General features: G+C 36.4%; 1 protein-coding gene across 6 annotated transcripts in view; it reads right to left on the reverse strand.

The window, feature by feature from the left end:
* LOC126506295 (UDP-glucuronosyltransferase 2B17-like) overlaps positions 1-22,374 on the reverse strand; it is a 252,277-nt gene that overhangs the window by 195,578 nt on the left and 34,325 nt on the right. For 2 of the 6 annotated variants that reach the window (XM_050149723.1, XM_050149754.1), the window contains exons 3-6: positions 21,689-21,820; positions 16,814-16,901; positions 16,119-16,338; positions 8,200-9,579 (exon numbers count right to left, since the gene is read on the reverse strand). In XM_050149723.1, the coding sequence (XP_050005680.1) occupies positions 9,300-9,579; positions 16,119-16,338; positions 16,814-16,901; positions 21,689-21,820 (720 nt within the window). In that variant the 3' untranslated portion in view covers positions 8,200-9,299. Of the gene's footprint in view, positions 1-401; positions 534-1,921; positions 2,071-2,868; positions 3,644-8,199; positions 9,580-10,927; positions 11,705-16,118; positions 16,339-16,813; positions 16,902-21,688; positions 21,821-22,374 lie in introns of those variants that run through there. The other 4 variants (XM_050149732.1, XM_050149722.1, XM_050149746.1 and 1 more) reach the window with 3 other exon arrangements.

A 22,374-nucleotide genomic window follows, 5' to 3' on the forward strand; every position in this document is an offset into this window, starting at 1 on the left:
CAAACTTTTTCTAATACTGCTTACTGTTATTCTGGTAGAAATACTAAATACAGAATAACTCACCCCGAAAATCTAATGTATGCAGTGACTTTAAGTAATGAACAAATAGAACAAGTGACTCTGAAGAGTTGGGCTATGTCTACATAGACTTGATAGCAATGTCACCATCATGCCAGCATTTCAGAATGTGCCCACATTGATCACTGTGTTTATATCCAAGTCACCCTCAGTCAAGAACACCTTCTGCAGTTTGATACGTCTGTTGTGGATATCTGTTTGGCTAAGGGAAATTAGAGCTTCTTTAAAACTTTACCTTTCACACAATAGTTTCTATAATCAGACCTTTCAGGGACGTTCACAGAGTTAGTATATAGTCACCTCCCATGGAATGCTTCCCTCACCTTTTGTGGAATCTGGGCAAGGGCCCATGCGATTGCATTGGCTTTATCTTCTGACATGTTGCTGACCATTGACCCCAGAGAAAACACGACGATACCATGCTCACCAGAGGTCTGGACAAAGTCTTCCATTTCCTGTGAAGAGAATTTGCTTCATGACAAAATACAGTTGTAGAATAATCACTCATGAAACATTTATGAAAGAACTAAGAGACTAAAAATTGAAGTGTTTATAGGAACATTTAGTATAGTGGCGTTAAAACATACAGAAGACCAACATGACAATATCAAAGAATTTGAACTTTGCAGTTATCCACACAAATTATACGCACACATTGTCCAACAGATATTCTAAATATTTTCCTCTGGTAAAAGGAAAACTCAGGAGAGTAAGCATATTCTGTGAAGCATTCAAAAATTGTTGCTTTATTTACAAAGTTTCTGCTTACAGATATGGTTGTTATTTTTTCCCTTGCTATTTTATTTTTCTTCTATAGTGGCTGATTTAATGATATTAACAAATGTTTGATAAAATAATATTCATATAATAATATGTACAATGTGGTAATTTTCACAAACTTCCTACTATGATTAATAAAATGTTTGAATCTGTGAAACAATCATAACTGCATGATAAACATAGAGTATATAATAATTTTCTGATATTGTATATAAATAGGGTATTTTCAAAGCTATATCTAAAGTTTACTGGTTGTAGAGAACTATGTCTATTCTGATTGTTCAGATATCAAACAATTCCTTAGGCTATATGTTAGTCATAATTTTGGTCATGAGCAGTTTTTGATTGATGAGTTTAACTGACTTAATTTCTCTGTCTTTTTTCATGTTTTTATACGTGTGTGTGCTTGTTTGTGCATATTTGTTTGTGTATATGTGTGTGTACATGTCTGTGTGTGCTTGTGTACGAGTGTGTGTTTGTGTATATGTGTATGTGTGCTTATGTGTCTCTGCCCGTGTGTGTGCTTATATGTGTGGGTATGTATGTGTGTGTGTCGGGGTTGATGGGGTTATTCCTTGGCTTTGTTTAGCACATAGATGCTAAAAGTTAAAATCTGATGTCTTCCACTACTAATCTTCAACATAGGTTTTGAGACTGTCTCACATGGAACACAAATCCTACCATATTTAACAGACTATTGGCCAGCTCCCAGTATCAACCTGTTTCTACAACCTCAGTGCTAATGTCATTACACTGTCCTGGGACACCCAGCTTTTTAACTGGGTGTTGTGATTCAAACATATATCCTCATAATTGCTTGGAAAGGACTTTACCCAATTGATCACCATCTAAGTACCCTAACTGACCTAATTTAATTCGCAGATGGGAATATTTCCCAGGTCTATCACATTCTTTCCTGTGTTTATTCACCTCCTACTTAATAGGATGCTTAAGTCAACTTCCTATATATCTCTATGCCTGGGGAAAAAAGCTAATGAAAACTGTAGAATAATTTTCACCAGAAAGGAAATCGAATAATAAAGAGATTTAAGAATGTATTTACCTTGGGCAAGGGTTTAGCAGGTTTGCAGTGGAGACCTCCTACATAGTCAACATTTGGTAAGGTTGGGCGAGGAAACTCCAAATCCCAGTAGGATCTAATGAGCCACATTTCTGCTTTGCCTATTGTCTCAATTAAGGTGGTGGGCCTTCCTAGAAGGAGAAATGAGCAAGTGAAAAGGAGAATAGTTGAATGATTGTCATTCGATTATATAATATATTTCCTTAAATGATGAAAGAATATATGCTTGATATGAAACGTGTATTCAAAAGCCAGTGTTTATTGATATGCAAAATAATTTGCAGTGTAATGATTTATTGCTCATAAAATATACATAAATACCAGTTTGGGGTTTTTAAAAAGTAAACTGTAAAAATTAACTAATGTTTCTACATCAACTTTGAATAGTTATTGTAAACCCCTAAGCCACTGTTTAAAGAGCACACATTTTACTCCTCTCTAAATCTTTAAAAGGAACAGTGCAAATATAAACACACAGTCCAGGTTCAAAAGTCCATGGCCAGACTTCCCCAGGGGCTTTGTAGTTTGTAGTCATTCCTACAAACTACAAAGTGCTATAAAGTTTATGAATTGCTGAATTTCTTGGATAGTGCTTCTACATTTGTTTCATATTAATAGTGCTTAACTTATAAAAAACAATCACAACATTTTCAGAAATTACAAGAATAGAGCGTAAAGGCTGACTTAAGAAAAGTCTACTTGCTTCTTTTTGCAACTCTGTATCTCAGCAGAATGTCCTGTATCAGGTCTGATAATTGCTTCTCTTTGATCAATACTATGAGCCTTTACGGTGAGTTTGGTAGCTAAGATCATATTACATTTGATCACTTATAAAAGGCAACTTCACTTTTCACTTCATGGACATGACTATAGATTTAAATACTAGAGAAATGTAGGTCACTGTGCTACTGAGAAGAAACATATCTTACCCAATGTTTCACTGTAAAACTGACTCCATTTCTTCTCGTTAAATGTCTGCAACCAAAAGTCAAAATAAAGCATACATATCATATTTTTTACCCTCTCCATGAAAGTCATTTGACCACCTAGTCCCGACAAAATCATGGGTACATAAGAGGGAGGGACTAGAAATTTTCCACTGTACTTCTCTATTGTATATCCAGGAGTGAAGCGAAGACTGTACAGAAAAGGTATCTGGAGAAGTTCAGCTATCAACTCCCCACAGGGAGCAATGGCATCCGAGAAAAGGACATCAAACTTAGATCTCCGTAGTTTTGACATAAGTTGTTTGTTTGAAACTGTGTCTCTGCAAAGCCTTAGATAGCTATCAAATAATTCATCACCCACGTTTTGTAGCAAAGGAGAAAAGGATAAACACAAATCTCTTGGTATCTTATTAGTCCATACATCCACAACCTTGGCAAAAACCTTGTCCAGATCATCTTTACTGATAGACGTAGAATAACTCTCAAACTTCAGACCAGGTGATTTTTGGGGATCAAGAAAGATGGAACATGATGGTCTCAGAACTGTCACTTCATGACCCCTCTGTACAAGTTCATCCAGTATTGTCTTTAGATTCATCCAGTGACTGTATTCCATTGGCCATACCAATACCTTTCCACAGTTCCCAGATCTTAAGTAACAACCCATTTGCAGGAGCAGCAGAACAGACATCCACTTCACAGGCATCCTGAGACATCAAAGTCTTCTGGTCTCACTTTGTTCATCAAAGTGTGTCCCCTGTGTCATCGCTTATCCTTATATATAAGAAGAAAAAGCCTTGAGTTAAAATATAACTGGAGTTGATCAAAGCAGATGCACTAAATGACCACCCTGAACTTCTGATCTAATGGAGATAGTAAAAGCAAATATTAAATATTCATATTTGCCTGTCAATGTTTAATGACAAATGTTTTGTAATGAAGCAAATTCAGGAGTCCATGACCTGTTTGCATAACTGTTCTGTTTCTAAGATATTTGAATAGTAGCAAGAACTTTGGATAGTTAGAGGTTAGTCAGATATTTCTTCTCAACACAGAATCCAAGATGTATTAATTGTACAGCTTATAAGTATTTTATTGATATCATTTAAAAGAAATTTTCATAAGAATTTGATGAACATCTTCGCATATGTATAATTTCTTAAGTAGCTTGGTAAAGCACCTAACAAACTCTAATGACTGAAACCCTGTGTGAAGATAGACAAGAGCCTGCTCCTATACATGTCCCTGGGGAAACAGAAGAGTAGCAACTGAGTTGTTAGACTCACAGGTGATAAACTAACCTGAGTGATATTATTAGCTAAGGCAGTCAGTTGGTTCATCTTACCTGTCTGCTGGTCTTTCATAAGCCCAAGAAGTAGTTGAATAACTTGTTAACAGGATCTAGTCCACAAAGGCTCTAAAAAGTGCGTGAGTACATGCATCTACATTCCCTCCTCTCAAGGAAACACTGTGACCACCATTCCTGAGGTCATCAATGTCTGTAAGATTGCACATGCAGATTCTGGAAACCGATATGTGACTTTAGTTTTTGAATGACTTAGCATCAGAAGAAAAACAGAAAATATACTAATCAGAGTTTATATATATATATATATATTTGTAAAAATCTTTAATCAAGTGATCAAAGGGTCAGGGTATTTTTAACGTTGAAAATTATATTGAATTATTTAAATTTTTTAAACACTAATTAGGGTTATATTCCGATATACTTCTTCTTTTCTCCCATCTCTCTTTCACTCTCCTTCTATCTTATACCCTCTCTCTTGTTGCAGAAAATCACAAATCACAAAGTGGAATTTTAGTGGGTTCCTTTATTTTAGGGGTATATATGCAGTATTTACTATTAAATATTCATGAAGATCCTCCCTAAAGTTAGAGACTTCTAACAAGATCATGACAGTCTGTATCACCTGAAAGCTATGTTTAAGCTAGGTACACGCAAGTGCTGATTATGTGGGATTCCCTTCTGCATGTTGTGAATATTATTAGCTAATAAAGAATCTGTGTTCGATGGGCAGGGCAGAATAGAAGTAGGCAGGGAAAAATAAACTGAATTCTGGGAGAAAGAAGGCAGAGTAAAGAGAAATCTTGTAGCCCACCAGAGACAGACTCCTGACAGAATCTTGCCAGTAAGCCATCGAAACATAGCAATACACAGATTGATAGAAATGGGTTAAATTAAAATATAAGAGCTAGCCGATGGGAAACAAGAGTTAATAGACCAAACAGTAGTTTAATTAATACAGTTTCTATGTTGGCAGGTCTTATTTAGGCAATCGCATTGGTGATTGGAAATTAATATCTCTATAATATATATATATATATTCTCACCATCTTCCATCAAGCATCCTGGCTGATATCTTTTCCACAATGTTTCCATTGCCTTTGATTTAGAAGTTGTGCTGCTCTAAGTGTACTTACTGGCATTGGGAATCCAATGATCAATTATTCTCTTCCTTTTTGACAAGCTGTGGATATCTGCAATATTCTTCACTTGCTGCAATAAAATATTTTTTGATGAGTTGTGAGAGCTACAGTTACCTGTGATTGTAAGGATAAAGCTAGTAATACAATCAGAAATTATACTTGCTTTGGAAAATGGCAGTGGGAGATTCTACTTCTGGGGTCTGTGATTTCTCCAGTCATGATCAGCTATGCTCACTTTACAGTACCATTCATGAATTTTTTACAACTCAGTTGGCCTCAAATCCAAATAGAGTTAGAATTATCTTGATTACACCACGACACCATGCTCTCCAGAGGACTGGACAAAGTCTTCCATTTCCTGTGAAGAGAATTTGCTTCCTGAAAAAAATTCTACTTTGTGATTTGTGATTTTCTGCAACAAGAGAGAGGGTGTGAGAGAGAAGGAGAGTGAAAGAGAGAGAGGAGAAAGAAAGAAGTACATTTGAAGATCTTTCTAATTAGTGTTAAATTTTCAGCTCAGCGGGGTGAATTACCAGATGGGGAATTAGTATATACATGAGAGTGTAAAATAGACACAATGGATTTAACATATCCTCAGGTCAAATTCTCAAATTCCTGTAGTCAGACATTAGTTCCACTTGACTTCTCAGAACTGTGAGGTCTAATCAGAAACAGAAAGCAATAAACACAGAGTTATGTTGCAGGTATTAAATCTTAGCACATCACTAGGACGATAATCTAAAGGTTAGTGTCTATCCTCTCAAAATATGATTGTGCTTTGTACTGTAATAGACTTTATGACCTGCTTTGATTTTAACTTTTGCTTTTACTATTTCTCTTATATCTTTCTCCTTCAGACAATGATAAAGCTATTCTTCCTTATGTGGCTGATTTTGGTGCCTTAAATACATTTGGCTGCATAGGTACCTGGACACAAAGCATATTCTGTCCATCTTTCTCTATGTATAGTTCTTTAAGAAACATATGGAACTGTATGTTCTAATATGCAAGCAGTACAAAAATGGTCAGATTGTAGATCACATGACATGATCCTCCTGAGAAGCATCTCCTCAAGCCTTTGTGTTGAAGACTTTGAAACTAGACTCTGTGTGTGACCCTAGCTTTGGTTGCCATTTAATTTCCAGCACTGTTGTTAAACTCACATGTTCCCCTTGTGCTCTCAGGGTCTTTTGGGATCCCCTCCTCTGCTGGCCTCACACAGCTGAAGGATGACGCCATGGAATGGGTCCATAACATAGATCATTTCCTAAGCATCCTCATAGGAAGAGATTCCCCAATGGAATTATGCAGGAGCATTTTCTGACTGCCAAAGCTCCCCTGCTTGGTGAGGTGTCTGTTAAACTTTTATTAACAAGAAATTATAAGAAATGTTTGTTGTAGATAAACCGAGTATATTCAAAAGAAAAATCTTATGTAGAAATGCTAATTGCCGAGCTCCTCAAGCCCATTGGCCATGCTCTCTGCATCCTCACTTTTACTTGGTTGCCTAATTCAAAATGGTACAGCTGATGAGCAAAGCACAATTTAGAGAGCAACATTCAAACCTAAGCCTAAACTTTAATCTTTGAAAGAAATGTTAACAGGAAAAACATTTTTTTTTGCCAAAGAGTGTATTTCTGAATTAGAACTTTCTTTGTCTCATTCAATATTTTCACAGGAAACAGCAGAATCAAGATCATTAAGGGAAACCAACATAACAGCAGACCTGAGCTAGTGGGAGCTCGTCACACTGGCCCAACAGGTACGGAGACTCCATGAGACAAACCTAGGTCCTCTGAATGTGGGTGACACTAGTAAAGCTTGGTCTGTTAGTGGGGTCCGTAGTAGTGGAACCAGGACCTTCCCTGATGCAAGAGCTGGCTTCCTGGAACCTATTTCCTGCATTGGGATGCCTTGCCCAGCTTTGGTGGAGGGGAGATTCCTGATCCTGTCTCAACTTGATCTGCCTTGGTATGCTCACTCCCATGGGGGACCTAACCCTTTCAATGGAGGAGGCACTGATGGAAGGTAGTAAGGAGGTGAATGGAGGGAGCGAAAATTGAGGTTTCTGTGGAAAATGAATGAAAAATAATAATAAAAGCAAACAAAACATTAAAGTAAATAAAGCAAAATGAAAAGACTGCATTTACATCTTTTCCTATCGTTTACAGTACAATATCATTCTTTTCTTCAAGTCTTCTTAACCTTGTCTTTCCTGTTATGAGGAAATCATCAGTAGGATATTATGATAAGATGTAGGAATTTTGTCAGTTATTGTTTTTTTAGAATTGATTGTTGAACGAACTCCCTCATAAACATGTAATTATTCAATACCCAGCTGTAATCACAACTCGTATGAATATGAAAAGGGCTTTGCAGATGAGATCCATACTTGCTTGAATTTTTGTCACACTATTATTTCATAAAAGAATAAGGGTTATTTCCTTGTTTAAATTTTTCCAACAATTTTTTATTGATTCTTTGAATTTCATATCATACACCACAACCACAAACATTTCTCAGGTCTTTGAGATCTCCTTCCAACCTTGTATCTTCCCCCACAAAAAGACAATAGGAAATTAAAATTACAAAAAAGTCTCATGGTAGAATGTGCAGTGTCTCACAGTGTGTCACACGGTGTACTCTTTAAACAAGCTGCTTTACTTGTGAATGTTCGCTGTAATGAGTCATTGGACTGGTTCAGGACTCTGGGCTCTGTTACACTACCAATGCTGGATCCTCTCTGAGACTCCTCTGGGCTATCCTGTTGCTTCCCTGTGTTATGAGATCCTGCAACTTTGGTTCTGCAGGACCTCCCCCTTTAACTCCAGCAGCTCATAGATGTGGTATGTTTTGGGTGGGCCAGCTCAAAATCTTGGAACCGGGCCTGAGTGGTAGCAGAGTTGCTCAACGATGCTAGGTCTCCATGTTACCCAGGTGAGATATGAGGCTGTCTTTTCTGTATCCACACAATCAGAGCTAACTGTTCCTCACCCATGTCACAAGGGCGAACTTTCTGACGCTGACAAGATGAGAGGTAAGGACCAGCTTTCCCACACTGATGAGTCCATGCTCATTTACACCTTCGTTTAGGGCCAGCTCTTCCTATCTGCTCAGGCAAGTTGCAGGGCTAGCTCACCCTAGTCCCGTGGCCAGCAATTGGTGGGTTTAGTTCTCTCATGCAGACACCATCGGGGCCAGCTCTCCCACACTGGCCGGACAAGGGACAGGGCCATCTTTTCTACACTTTTATCACTGCTGGTGCTACTTTGTGGTGGCTGGTGAGGGGCTGGATCAGCTCAGCACCGTACTCATACAACATCATGGCTTCAAATGGGAGCCCAGACGAAGGAGGTCCACTTTGCATGGCCGTTGTCACAGACCCCTGCTAGAGAAGGGCCATGGCCCTCCGGAGCAGCACAGGTCCAGATCACACCATGGCCTCAGATAGCAGTGCAGGTCTCTCTCATCAGGCCGTTCCTTGCTGTCTTCACATCTCCAGGCCCACCTGTCTTCACAGAGAACAAACTGCTCCCACTTCCCTTTCTGTCTCACCTCTCCAGCACATATTTGCCCATCATAATGCTGCATGCCCTGAATAATGGCGAGGCTGCTCTTTAGGTTTTAAATTTTCATTTTTGTTTGCTTTTGTTTGATAAAGAAGAGGGTTTATTTTATCTTATGTGTTCCTGTCCGTTACTGAGGAAATGTAGGCCAGGGGTTCAAGGCAGGACTCAGGAAGCAGGACTGAAGAAGATACCATAGAGGTAATATGCTTACTAGGTTGTCCTTACAATTTGCCTAGCTTTTTTTCATTATGTCTTTTATTTTGTGAGATTATAATATAATTGCATTATTTCTCCCTGCCCTTCTAATGAATACATGCCTTGATAGACTAATCAGTGAATGTTCAGAAGGCCGTTCATAAACTAGAACGATGCTGAAATGGAGTTCATGTGCCTTCTCTACTCACTCTTCATTTTCTTTCCCGTTGTTACAAACTTTCGATAAATGAATAAGAAGGATTTTATGGAAAGGAAAGCTATGGCTGCCACACAGGCCACTAGGAATCCAATCACATCCAGAGAGTGGTACTGGTACCAGGTGAGGTTGTGTGCAAGTGGCCTCAGGTGCTTGGCCCCTTTGTGGCGCATGACAAACTCAATCCAGAAGACAGCTCTGTCCAGGGGTTTCATGGGCTGGTCATGGTGAATGGTTGATAACCACATTGCATTCTTTTTATAGCTGACAGAAGGAAAACAGACATTAACTTACATAAGAAATGAAAAATGCACATGTGTAAACTTTTGTGTAAACATTAAAGTTAATCACACAACATAGAAAGAAAATATATTATGTTTCATGTTCAGATGCATGTCTGAGTTCCTTCCTTGAGCATGCAAGATTAAGCATTTAAAAAGAAAAATAATAAAGATAAATATTCCAAAAGTAGAGTTTAGAGACAGCTAAGTTTTAAATACAAAATAAATCAAAGTGACATATTATTTGAGTATATAAAGCTTCAGTTCTCCAGGAGCAATTTTTAGTAACTTTTGTGTGTAAAATGTTTACTAGTTCCAGGATCTTTAAGTAGAAGGCAAATCATTCTTGAGTCCTCATGGTGTTGCATATATGTGTAAATTTGATAAAGATTGAAATGAGATTTTTATGGTACATCTATCATTGATTAGTGGTTTTAATTACAAATGTGTTCTGGTTCTTATTAATTAGCTCTAATAATTGCTTCTCACTGTTTTTACATTTTTCTAATTAAAGTCATCAAATATTTGATAAAATTAATAGGAAGATTAATTTTCTACTCTGTTACTGTATTGAATTTTTTATTATTCTTATTATTCTTATTGTAAAGTAGAATCACAATAATTTTTGCTATTACTTTTAAATATGTGTGTGAGAGAATATGTGTTTAAAGTGTGTAAACCGTGTTTGTATATATTTGTGTTTGTGTGTTTATATTTGTTATGAGATCTGCTGGAGTTAGAGTTATAGATATTATTAACCAACTGTTGTAAGTGTTGGGAACAGAACTCTGGTCTGCTGCTGGGGTAGACCTTCCCTTATCCACAAAGCCATCTATCAAGCCTAAGTTTTACTCTTATTGTTGATATTCGTTTTCTGTTATTATTGTAATTTTAGAAGTATGAGTTGTAAAAAATTTCACACTGAAAATCAAATACAAGATGTACTTGATATTAATGCTGAAATAATTATTCATGACCATATAAAGGGGAATGGTTATAAAGACAAGTCATCAAATCTGATGACTGTTTAATGCAGCAGAATTAGCAATTGTAATAATCGTAACTTACTGTCTTTTTATTTACAAAGCAAAATAAGAGAATTATGAATTTATTCTTAGTCAATGATCATCATTTCTTAGTATGCATGTTTAAAATTAAATTTGTAACTCATCTCTTTAGGAAATGAGAAGTGGGGAAACCTCTTAGGGAAGGGTGAGGAAGGTTAATACAAAAGAAAGGCAAACAGTAATAAAGTACCAATAGCAATATCAGAAAAAGCCATGAAAAATTTTACTATTAATAATTTATTCAGCTCTCCCACAACACATACACTTTTATGTATAAATATACATATATAATTTTAATGATCCTTTCCTTTCTGTACTGATGGTGCTCAATCGAAAAGTCAAAGAGCAACTTACACAAACCTCAATACCAAATATGAGAAATCCTCTTTTTAAGCGATTGGCCAAGCCTGTGAAAGAAACTCCTTAAACACAGAGCCTATTGGTGGTGCTTATTCTCCAATGGTGGGAGGTAAGTTTCTATGGCTGAATGAGCATTCAACTCAGAAGCAGAGCCCAGAGACCTCTCTGCTGTAGCTGACTTGACATCCCCCTACCTGAAAACTAGCTTTTGTGGCATAAAAAAATAGAGAGGATTGAAAGATTTTAAAAGCCAAAGGGAAGTGCTGTGAAGTTGTTTCTTTGATAAACTATACTCATGATGTCTCAAGAACATAAGTACCTAAACAAGATCTGAATAATGATGATACTTATAGTCTTTTTAACAACATAGGTCCCTAACAAAATCAGAATAAGTATGAAACATAAACTCAGTCTCAAAAACATAGGACCCTAACAAAATCTGAATAAATAGGACATCTATACTTGTTCTCAAACAAATAAGTCTCTAAACAATTACTTGATCTGGATCTTTTTGTATAAACATTAAAAATAATTACGTAATATTATCACAGTATTCTGTGACTAAGATTGCTTAACAAAAAGTGACTCGGGCCCAAGACAGTGCTGAACAGAGCTAGGCAGGTAAAACTAAGCTGAATTCTGGGAGAAAGACGGTGGAGCGAGAGAGAAGTCATGCAGGCCCTGGAGGAGATAAATAGCAGGCCATTACTGGTAGGCCAAAACCTCATGGCGATACACAGATTAATAGAAATGGGTTAATTTAAGATATACGAGATAGCAAAAAAATGTTCATAAACTAATACGACAGGAATGTTGTAATTAATATAGTTTCTGATTGCTTATTTCCAGTCTGAGTGACTGGGAACAAACAAGCAGCTTCTTCCAAAAGATCTGAATAAGGATGACACCAGTAGCCACGCTAACATGAAAATAGGTAGATTTTACTCTGGTACTTATTCCACATGACATTTTTAAAGGGACTGAAATAATTCTAAAAGTCAGAAAAAATTTCTATTTCTAAAAAAGCCCTTTTTGAAAAGAGTTCTAAATGAATTTTTAATCAAAGAAAAACATTTATCAACATCTTAATTTGCTTCATAGTAATAAGTTTTCATTATTTGAATTTATCCTAAGACAGGATGTATATTTAAATATCTAACCATACACTTACTTTTATGTTAATATCTATGCTTTTCTGATGTATTACAACTTTCATAAAAGTTACCTGTCTCTTTTATAACATTTAATTTCTCTGTTGTAATAGTTTCCTATGGCTTCTAGGTGTACGATATCTGGTACCACCTCTAACATTTCAGTGTTGCAAGGAGGGCTGCTTGTTGGTACTCGGTTACCCAGCTAGCTTAGACATGAAATAATCACACAGAAACTGCATTAATTAAATCACTACTTGTCCCATTAGCTCTAGCTTCTTATTGGATAACTCTTAAATATTAGTTAAAGCTATATCAATTAATCTTTATATCACCCTGTGGCAGTGGCTTACCAGCAATGTACTAGAATGTCTATTTCCGGAAAAGAGGAAATGAGTTCCTTCTGTCTATGTGTTGCTTTTATTGGTTAATGTATAAACCTTTTGAGCCTATGACAGGAAAAAAAAAATATTTAGGTGGGGAAAGCTAGGCTTTATGATGGGAGAAAGAAGGTGGAGTCAGCAAGAGGCCATGAAGCCTCTGGAAATAGACGTGCTGAAACTTTGTTGGTAGGCTATGACCTCATGGTAAGGTATAGGTCAAGAGAAATGGGTTAAATTAATAAGAGTTACCCAATAAGAATCTAGAGTTAATGGGCCAAGAAGTGATTTAATTAATACACTTTCTGTGTGATTATTTTGGGGTTAGATGGCTGGAAACCAACAGCGGCTCTCCCCTCTAACAAATTGGTGTCAATGGGGTGGACTAAAATCTAGGTAAAATGTGAGAAAGCTTGAAAAGGAATTCTATACACAAAAATGCAGAGTTTAACACAGCTTCTTGCTGTTTGCTGGCGGTGTGTTGCAGTCCCTTAGGAGACTGATTCAGTTGTGACCATCTTAAAATGCCAGCTTTCTGGCCTTGTAGCCAGTGTAACCCTAGCTCTATTGGAAGATGGATATTTGGATAGGGTTTGTGGTCATACTGCTGCAACTTGCTTAATGGCAGCAAGGACAAGCTGTGGGCTTGGCTCTCAGAGGCAGCAAAAAAGCTCTGCCATGCTGGATTGTGCCAAGCAAATAGGAAGTTCCATATACATGATAGTAATTGTACAGCTTGAGTTTTAGCCTGGACAGGCAAGCAGGTAGTACCACATATGCCATAGTAATGGCGCATTTTAAGTTTAAAGAAGCACTGTGCAATTTAAGAAGCATTCCTGGACAGTAAAGAATTATAGATACACAATATAACAGATTCAGAAATAAAAGACATCTAAATGGGGCCCAATGTTGGATAAATGCACGTAGTCTTGGGAGAGAGAAATAAAAATGTATAGAGAGTTGTAAATAAGCAAATCATATAAAAACAAAGTCTTTAAAGAGACAGAGTATAGATAGTCTAAGAATAAAAGGAGTAAAGAAAAATAAGCCACATAAAGGTAATGGAAAATTCACAGAGAGTCTGAATTACGTATATTATTGTGTTTTCTTTGATTTTATTGACTGTAAAGCAGCTAAGTACAGAGAGACATTTCATTGTATGGGCTGCTAAGCGAAACCAGCATGTATATTATAAAGGTATCACAATTTCCAAATTTGGGTTTAAGGATGTGTTGCCTTGGAAAAGAGGTTCTTCTCTTGTTTCCACAGAGATTGAGAACCTATGGAGTGCTTCCAGACTGGTGCTGTTGATGGACCAAGACCCCCTGAAAGGTTGGCTTGAATACCCCTCAAAAATTATTTGTCCAATAAACAGCAGGAAGCAGTTTGGAGAAAAACTACACTCAAATTCCTAAATATTATTTATAAATTTGTCTTTATATTTAAAGGGGGATATGCTATAGAGATTTTCATTTGTATGGATCTTGGTTTATTGATACAAATCTAAGGTCAATCTTATTATATGTATATTTCTGCTCTTGATTAAGGTATTGTGATTGTGTTGTTCATTTAATAATGTAATGTATAAGTAAGAAATATAGGTTAATAGATAGTCATCTATAATAGTCAAGCTTGTAGTCATGTTAGTTAGATTTTCTAGATGTAGAGAGATATATTTCAGTTAGATAGGTATTCTTCAAATGTTTCAGAGATCTTCAGAATATGACATTTAAATGTTTTAAGAAATTAGGACTTTTCATGACAATGAGACACATCTGCACCTGGCAGCACAAGCTACTTCAAGAAGAACATGGGCATCAAAGAGGCTGCTTATGACGTTTGTTAGGCAACTGGGCAAGAAATTGCTCTTGTGTGGCCACATAAACGGACAGGCAGGACCTGCAGAGAAATGAGTGCTGCAGTTGCCTAAAGGTGAGATGTTTCTTTGGGGTTGCTGCTACATTAAAGAGTCTGCCAGACATTCTGCAGGACACAGAAGAACGTTACTGACAAACTGATAATATAGGCAGAAGTAGTTTTAAGATTTCCTGCTTCATGAAAAAGTCCTCTGGGTACTATGAGCCTGTAGGCCAAAGATGCCCCAACAACACAGAAGAACCTTGGGTGACTATCCAGGCAGCAAGATGTCCCTTCAATTCTACAGTTTTAGAAATTACTTACATTGTACCTCCTGTTTACTTAGACAATTTCATGTCCTTCTGGAGTCTTTGATGGAGTTGAAGATTTATACTTATAGTTTTTCTTAGTTATGATAAAGGATAAAGTAGATATAAAAGTTGTAACTATAATTCCTGCTTGATAACTGTCTTATTGAATGTAAATTTACTATGTTAAAGCCTTTCTTTTTGTTTAAACAGAAAAGGGGGAATAGTGGGTGAAAGGTTTGCTTTGTTCGGTCTTGGACACCCAGCTAGCTTACACTTGAAATAATTATACGAACACTGTATTCATCAAGTTACTGCTTGGCCCATTAGCTCTGATTTCCTATTGGATAATTTTTACAACTTAATTTAAGCCATTTCTATTAATCTTTGTGTTGCCACATGACTGTGGCTTACTGGGAAGATTCTAGCCAGCGCATCCATCTCAGGCAGGAGATCCATGATGTTTGCCACTTTGCCCTTCTTCCCAACATTCAGTTCTGTCTTCTCTGCCTACTTAAGATCTGCCCTATCAGGCCAAGCAGTTTCTTTATTGATTAACCAATGAAAGCAATACATAAACAAAAGGACCCCCTAACCACTATAATTCTTGCTTGATAACTGTTCTATTAAATGTAATTTTACTATGTTAAAGCCTTCCTTTTTGTTTAAACAGAAAAGGGAAAATGGTGTTGGAGGACCTTATGTCTGTGTGTTGCCCTTATTGGTTAATGAATAAAGAACTGGTTTGGCCTATAGCATGGGAGGAAAAAGGTAGAGTCAGAGAAAAGCCATGAGCTGACTCTGGAGACAGATGTGCTCAAACTTTGCCTATAAGCCACTGCCAGGTTGTGATATTCAGATTAACAGAAATGGATTAAATTAAGATGTAAGAGTTAGCCAATAAAAAGCTAGAGATAATGTGCCAAGCAGTGATTTAATTAATGAAGTTTCTGTGTGATTATTTCTGGTCTGGCTGGCAAGGAACAAATAAATGGTTCTTCTCTTCAGTATTTTATTTTACTTCACTTATTGGCTATTGAAGTTTTATACTATCCTTTAAACTCTGACCAATTACTTTACAAAAAGAATTGAAAATAAAAATTGTCCAGAGCTGGTGGCATAGGCCTGGTGGACAAGTTGTTTGGAGGATTAAGTAGAAGGATTTCACATTGAGGAAAAGTATGATTTACATAGAAAAGAAATATAAAGCACAATATGGAAATTAAAAGTAATAACAAAAAAGGAAAAACAATATGACACTGAATATTAACCTAATTTGTCTCTGTATCTTCCATTATTTTAGCTCTCAGGATAATTATTGCACCTTTGGCCTTCAGTGAGAATCATAATTAATGATGCACAAATACTAACATATACACATTTCAAAGGGTATACTCACAAAGGGTTAACTATGACGGCCTCCAGTGCATTGAGCAAATCTGCCCTTGTCATTGTTCTGAAATCTAACGAAACAGCTGCTCCTTTGGCTACTATGTAGGCAATGTTATCATGTTGCTCTCCAAATAAAGGAATGCCAATCATAGGGATTCCAAAATGGATCGCCTCATAGATTCCATTGGCTCCACCATGAGTTACAAAGGCTTTGGTTTTTGGATGACCTAGAATAACATGAATTCAGGTTGACATTAATTAGCAGTCTTAGACATGAATTGAGAAATGTGCACTATCTGGAACTGAAAGGAGATTTTCTACATGAAGATTAATTTTACTTAATTCAATTTATTAATTTAGTTTACCACACAACTTCTGTTTCCCCTCACTTTTCATCCCAAGAAAACCTATGTGAAGATTCTAATACTCATAACCTTGGTGAAATGTTTTCCTCTCTCAGAGTAAGAAGAAACTAAATTTCCAGAGAGAGATTTTGCAGAATTGCTTTGGACTTGAGAGTTGAACTATGAAATTCGAATTTCCAGTTGAACACATTGGGTACATGGTAGCTAAGAGAAAATGAGTATTAAAAGAAACCAACTGCATACCAGAACTTGTTATCTTAAATAAATAATACATCCAACAAGTGTAATATAAAGGATTTTGAAGTCAACTAGGATAGGTTTGTTCCTAGAGTCTTACCTAGAAGGTCATTCTGGGGGAGCCATTTGTAAACTCTGGTATTGGATCCTAAGGTGTCTGGTGTTTTGCCCTCAAATCTCCAAAGAACCTGTTAAAGATTAGATCATCTTTATTGCTGGAGCCAAATTTAGAATTATTCAAACTAAAGAAATTATATAGTAACATAAATATATATAATATGCATATATGTATGTAACAGCATTGATAAAAATGATGCTATGAATTTGAGAGAGGAAAGAAACAGATATGAGAGGGTTTGGAGTAATAATGAAAAGGGAGAAATGATGCAAAAATAGAAATTGTAAAAGTAGATCTTTTTATATTTAAATATAACATAGGTAAATACCTCCCATAAAAATAGATTAGGACATCAGAAAGGGTATATATTGAGAACTCTAGAGAGACTGAGAAGAAGATTGTGCCAGCAGAGTCTGTACATTGTCTGATTCTTTGTTTAGTTAACTATTACTTATGATTATAGCCCCAAGTTTCCAGGAGAAAGTGCTTTAGAAGAAGAAATATCTGACTGTGAGAATGAATATTGGAAAGGCATATAAATAAGGGGAAGAGATCCCCATTCAATTTGGGTCACTTAGGGATTGGTTTGTACTATTATAAAATACTAAATGATTCTGTCTCTTCACCACCACCACCTCCCATTTCCTGACCCCTCCCCCACTCAAGTCCCCCTCCCTTCACAGGCCAAAGAGCAATCAGGGTTCCCTGCCCTGTGGGAAGTCCAAGGACCACCCAGGTCCATCCATGTCTAGTAAGGTGTGCATCCAAACTGCCTAGGCTCCCACAAAGCCAGTACGGTGGCAGAAGAGACAGAAATCTTTAATAAATAAATAAATTAATTTAAAAAAAAAGAAAGCTTGATCGAAAGGGCCTCGAGGCTCCTCAGGTTTCGCCTTCATCACTACCCTGCCCATCATTTAGAGGCTGACTTGTTTCCAGACAGCTTTAATTAAACTGTTGCAAAGACACACAAAAAAAATCCCCAAAAAATAAATACTAAATAAAGATAAGGAGGTTATTAATCATGAGGAAGAAATGACTAATTCCTTCATGAATATAAACTGGATTATATCATTCTTAAAATTAGGAAAGGAGGAAAATTGAGGAAATTTTCCCAGTGGATATAATATCAAAGTAAATATAGCACCACTGTCAACTAAGCAGGTAATGGCTCCTCAGCTCAATTTTTGGAGTCTCCTTCAAAAATGTTTCCTGTAGTGCCTAAAGGCACTCCTGAAGCATGGGGTAAAGAATCTGATAATCAACCAAATCTTGCATTCTTTCTACTTTTTGACAAGGATTTCAGAGAACTTATGAAAAAGCTTATGTTTACAACCTAGACATGGTAGGGCACAACAGGAAAAAGGTATTTATTTACCAATTCCTCCCTGACCTCATGAGCTCAGCTTTGTGTTTCAGTGAAATCTCAACAAAATAAAAGTGTTTATCATGGGTTAGACATAGATAATATGGAAGAATTTAAGAAGGCTTGTGCTTTCTGTGGATCTACTGCTCCCTGTACCTATGAATCGTTTTGGTTGGGACAATAATGCTCAATGGTTGCTGTATGATTTCAATATATTTGCTAAAATGGTTCTTAGCCCTTCAAACTTTTTTAGTGGCAAGTGTGGTTTGCAGAGAAATCCCATAAAAAGTTCTAGTGCAAAGACTGGTGTAATCCTAAATATCACATAGGAAATTCTGACAGAGAGTGGTAGATTGGTTTCAATAGATTATCAGCTGCATAATATGCTTCTGACAGCTCTCTCCCACATTAGGGATGTAGCTATGGCTTCCTAGATTTAGCTGATATGAAATCTGACTTCAGGTCTAGGAGAGTAGTAAAAATACAAAGTCCCTCTCTGCCTTATGGCTGATTTCATAGAGAAACTCAAAGATTCTATTGAAAACTAAGCAAAAGGGGAGCCAATTCAAGTGCTATTATTAAAACACTTAGCTTTGATAATGATGATAAAGATTGCCAAGGATTTATCATGCCTCATAAAGAGACAGAAAAATGTTCTGGATTTTCCTAAGTTAATTTACTTTAGAATGTAGGGATCTACAAACAAAGAGCAAAATTAGCTGGTATAAAAATCTGTGCTTTAAAAAAAATAGATGTTAAGAAAGTGGCCTTTGAAGAAGCAATGTAAATTTCTCCTACAATTGTATGTTCAGATTCAATGAGTTCCAGGTTGTACCCTATATGAAATGAAGGAAAACATTGGGTTAAGAAATGTTGAACAGCCGGGCAGTGGTGGCACAAGCCTTTAATCCCAGCACTTGGGAGGGGATGAGGAGGCAGGCGGATCTCTGTGTGTTCGAGGCCAGCATGGTCTAGAAGAGCTAGTTCTAGGACAGGAACCAAAAGCTACGGAGAAATGCTGTCTCGAAATTAAAACAAAACAAAACAAAACAAAAAAAAAAAAAGAAAGAAATGTTGAACCAAATTTGATGAGGATGGAAATACATTGCCTGGAAACAAAACCAATATCAGCTAACAGTAGGAAAATATGTTTAGGGGTACCCTAAGTGACCCTCAAAATTAGAGGCTTTTAATGCAAAACTAACAACATTGATGCCAGACTTCAGATTATAATCAAACTAGTTTTTTGTTTCAAGATATCATTCAAAAAATGCTGCTATTGGTAGTCCTTGCCCTTAAGTACTGCCGTTTCCTCTCTTCAGTGTCCTATAAGGTTACACACAGAATATTGGGGACTTAAACTGCATCAAAGAGTTGGACTTTTATTAATTTTCAGTAGTTTATCCATGAATGCAATCATAGTTCAGACAGAAATCCCTGATGAAGATTTAACAGGGCAAACTGCAGTCACGAATACAGTGCCTACTAATTGTTCGTTTAACCAGAAGGAAAATTGCCGTTATTATTGATGTCTATATAGCATTTCACAAAGAAACATGCTTTGTGAGCAAGGACTCAAGACAAGTAACGCTATGTAGATTCAAGAACCTTATTAAAGGAAAATGATAAACCATTATTGGACTTAAAAGTAAAATGTTTACAGTATTATTTAATTATGATGAGACTGATGTTTCTATTATAACCATGGAATAATGGCCACCTGGATGGCTTGTTATGGGGGGTAAATTCAACCCTAATAAAGTTGGGAACTATGAGTTCTAAAACATTAAACAGAATGCTACACAATTACAAGACATAAAGGAAATCCTCTAGCCTTGTGTTACTCATATTCTGATTAATTTTGTTAAAGAGTCTTTCTACAACAGACTCATGCAGAGATCTATATTCCCACATCTAATGATACGTATTCTCCACAATCGAAATTCTATTGAAACTTTGGATTGTCAAAAATGAAAAATACTAGGAAAACAGATGCAGGAGATTATGGGTTCTATATTCCCAAGTATATGGGGACATGAGTACCACTTAGTATTTCATAGGAGTCAAAAATTATATAAAAACCTATTGACCCTGTCTGGACATCTTGATGGCCTGTTTCTACACAAAAGATAAGGGATCTTGACAAGATCGTAAGAGAACAGTGAAAATCGAACACATAGAGTTCCCCCATTTCTCCCTGGAATTCTCCTGGTTTTGTAATTAAAAATAATGTGGTAAATGAAGGTGGTTGATTGTCTTAAGAAATTTTAATGCTAACCTTGTGGTCAATGGGAGCTTTACAGCCTCGTTAACCTAAAGACAGCTATTGGTGGCCTTTAATAGTTTTGCATTTGTAAAAAATAGTTTTTAATATACATACTCATCCCCATAATAAGGTACATTTTACATTTTCTGTTCCTTCATTCAACCATAAATAATCTCAGTTTTGATATTAATGGATTGTATTAACCCAAGACATGACAAAATTCCCTAATATGTGTTAATACTATGCAGGAAAAGATTTAGACCCTGTGAGGGAGACCTTCCTTGGGTGGGCTTAGATTTGTTTGGTTCAATCTTTGGACAAATTGCTAAGGTGCTTATTTAATATTGCAAAGTTGACCTGGCTGCCTGGTTTTCCCTTCATACTTCAGTCCCTACCTGATGTACCCTCCTTGATAACATACCTGAGTGGTAATGGAAGAATTATAATTATATAATTTCAAATTACAAGAGGTATTTGTATGTTGTGTAGTGTATTAGACACAAGCTCCCTAGTTCTTTCTTGTTTGTTAGGACTTCGTTTTGGCTGGTTAAGAGCAGAGTGGAGAGTTTCATCTTTTATGATGCAGACATCACTGTGAGGGAAGTACTCGTCTCATCATTTTCCTTGGATATTTATCCTACATATGCTGGCCGGCAAACCAAAAATAGATATTTTTCTTTTATTACATTTTCTTTCAATTAGCAAAAAAATGTACCTTGATTGACATTTGGTGAGCCTATGCTCCCCTCATTTAAATGGTCCTTTCAACTGAGCACTGAAGAGGCCTACTTCAAAATTAGGATGCAGAGTCATGTTCCATTTCAAACTTTTTCTAATACTGCTTACTGTTATTCTGGTAGAAATACTAAATACAGAATAACTCACCCCGAAAATCTAATGTATGCAGTGACTTTAAGTAATGAACAAATAGAACAAGTGACTCTGAAGAGGTTGGCCATGTCTACATAGGCTTGGTAGCAATGTCACCATCATGCCAGCATTTCAGAATGTTCCCATATTGATCACTGTGTTTATATCCAAGTCACCCTCAGTCAAGAACACCTTCTGCAGTATTGATACGTCTGTTGTGGATATCTGTTTGGCTAAGGGAAATTAGAGCTTCTTTAAAACTTTACCTTTCACACAATCGTTTCTATAATCAGACCTTTCAGGGACGTTCACAGACTTAGTATACGGTCACCTCCCATTGGATGTTTACCCTCACCTTTTGTGGAATCTGGGCAAGGGCCCATGCAATTGTATTGGCTTTGTCTTCTGACATGTTGCTGACCATTGACCCCAGAGAAAACACGACGATACCATGCTCACCAGAGGTCTGGACAAAGTCTTCCATTTCCTGTGAAGAGAATTTGCTTCATGACAAAAAACAGTTGTAGAATAATCACTCATGAAACATTTATGAAAGAACTAAGAGACTAAAAATTGAAGTGTTTATAGGAACATTTAGTATAGTGGAGTTAAAACATACAGAAGACCAACATGAAAATATCAAAGAATTTGAACTTTGCAGTTATCCACACAAATTATACGCACACATTGTCCAACAGATATTCTAAATATTTTCCTCTGGTAAAATTAAAACTCAGGAGAGTAAGCATATTCTATGAAGCATTCAAAAATTGTCACTTCATTTACAAAGTTTCTGCTTACAGATATGGTTGTTATTTTTTCCCTTGCTATTTTATTTTTCTTCTATAATGGCTGATTTAATATTATTAACTAGTGTTTGATAAAATAATATTTATATAATAATATGTACAATGTGGTAATTTTCACAAGCGTCCTACTATGATTAATAAAATGTTTTGAATATTGAAACAATCAAAACTGCATACTAAACATATAGCATATAATAATTTTCTGATATTGTATAGGAATATGGTATTTTCT

This window comes from Alexandromys fortis, unplaced genomic scaffold, assembly GCF_014885135.2.
Source record: "Alexandromys fortis isolate MF-2015 unplaced genomic scaffold, M_Fortis_MF-2015_v1.1 scaffold_0, whole genome shotgun sequence".
Lineage (NCBI taxonomy): Eukaryota > Metazoa > Chordata > Mammalia > Rodentia > Cricetidae > Alexandromys > Alexandromys fortis.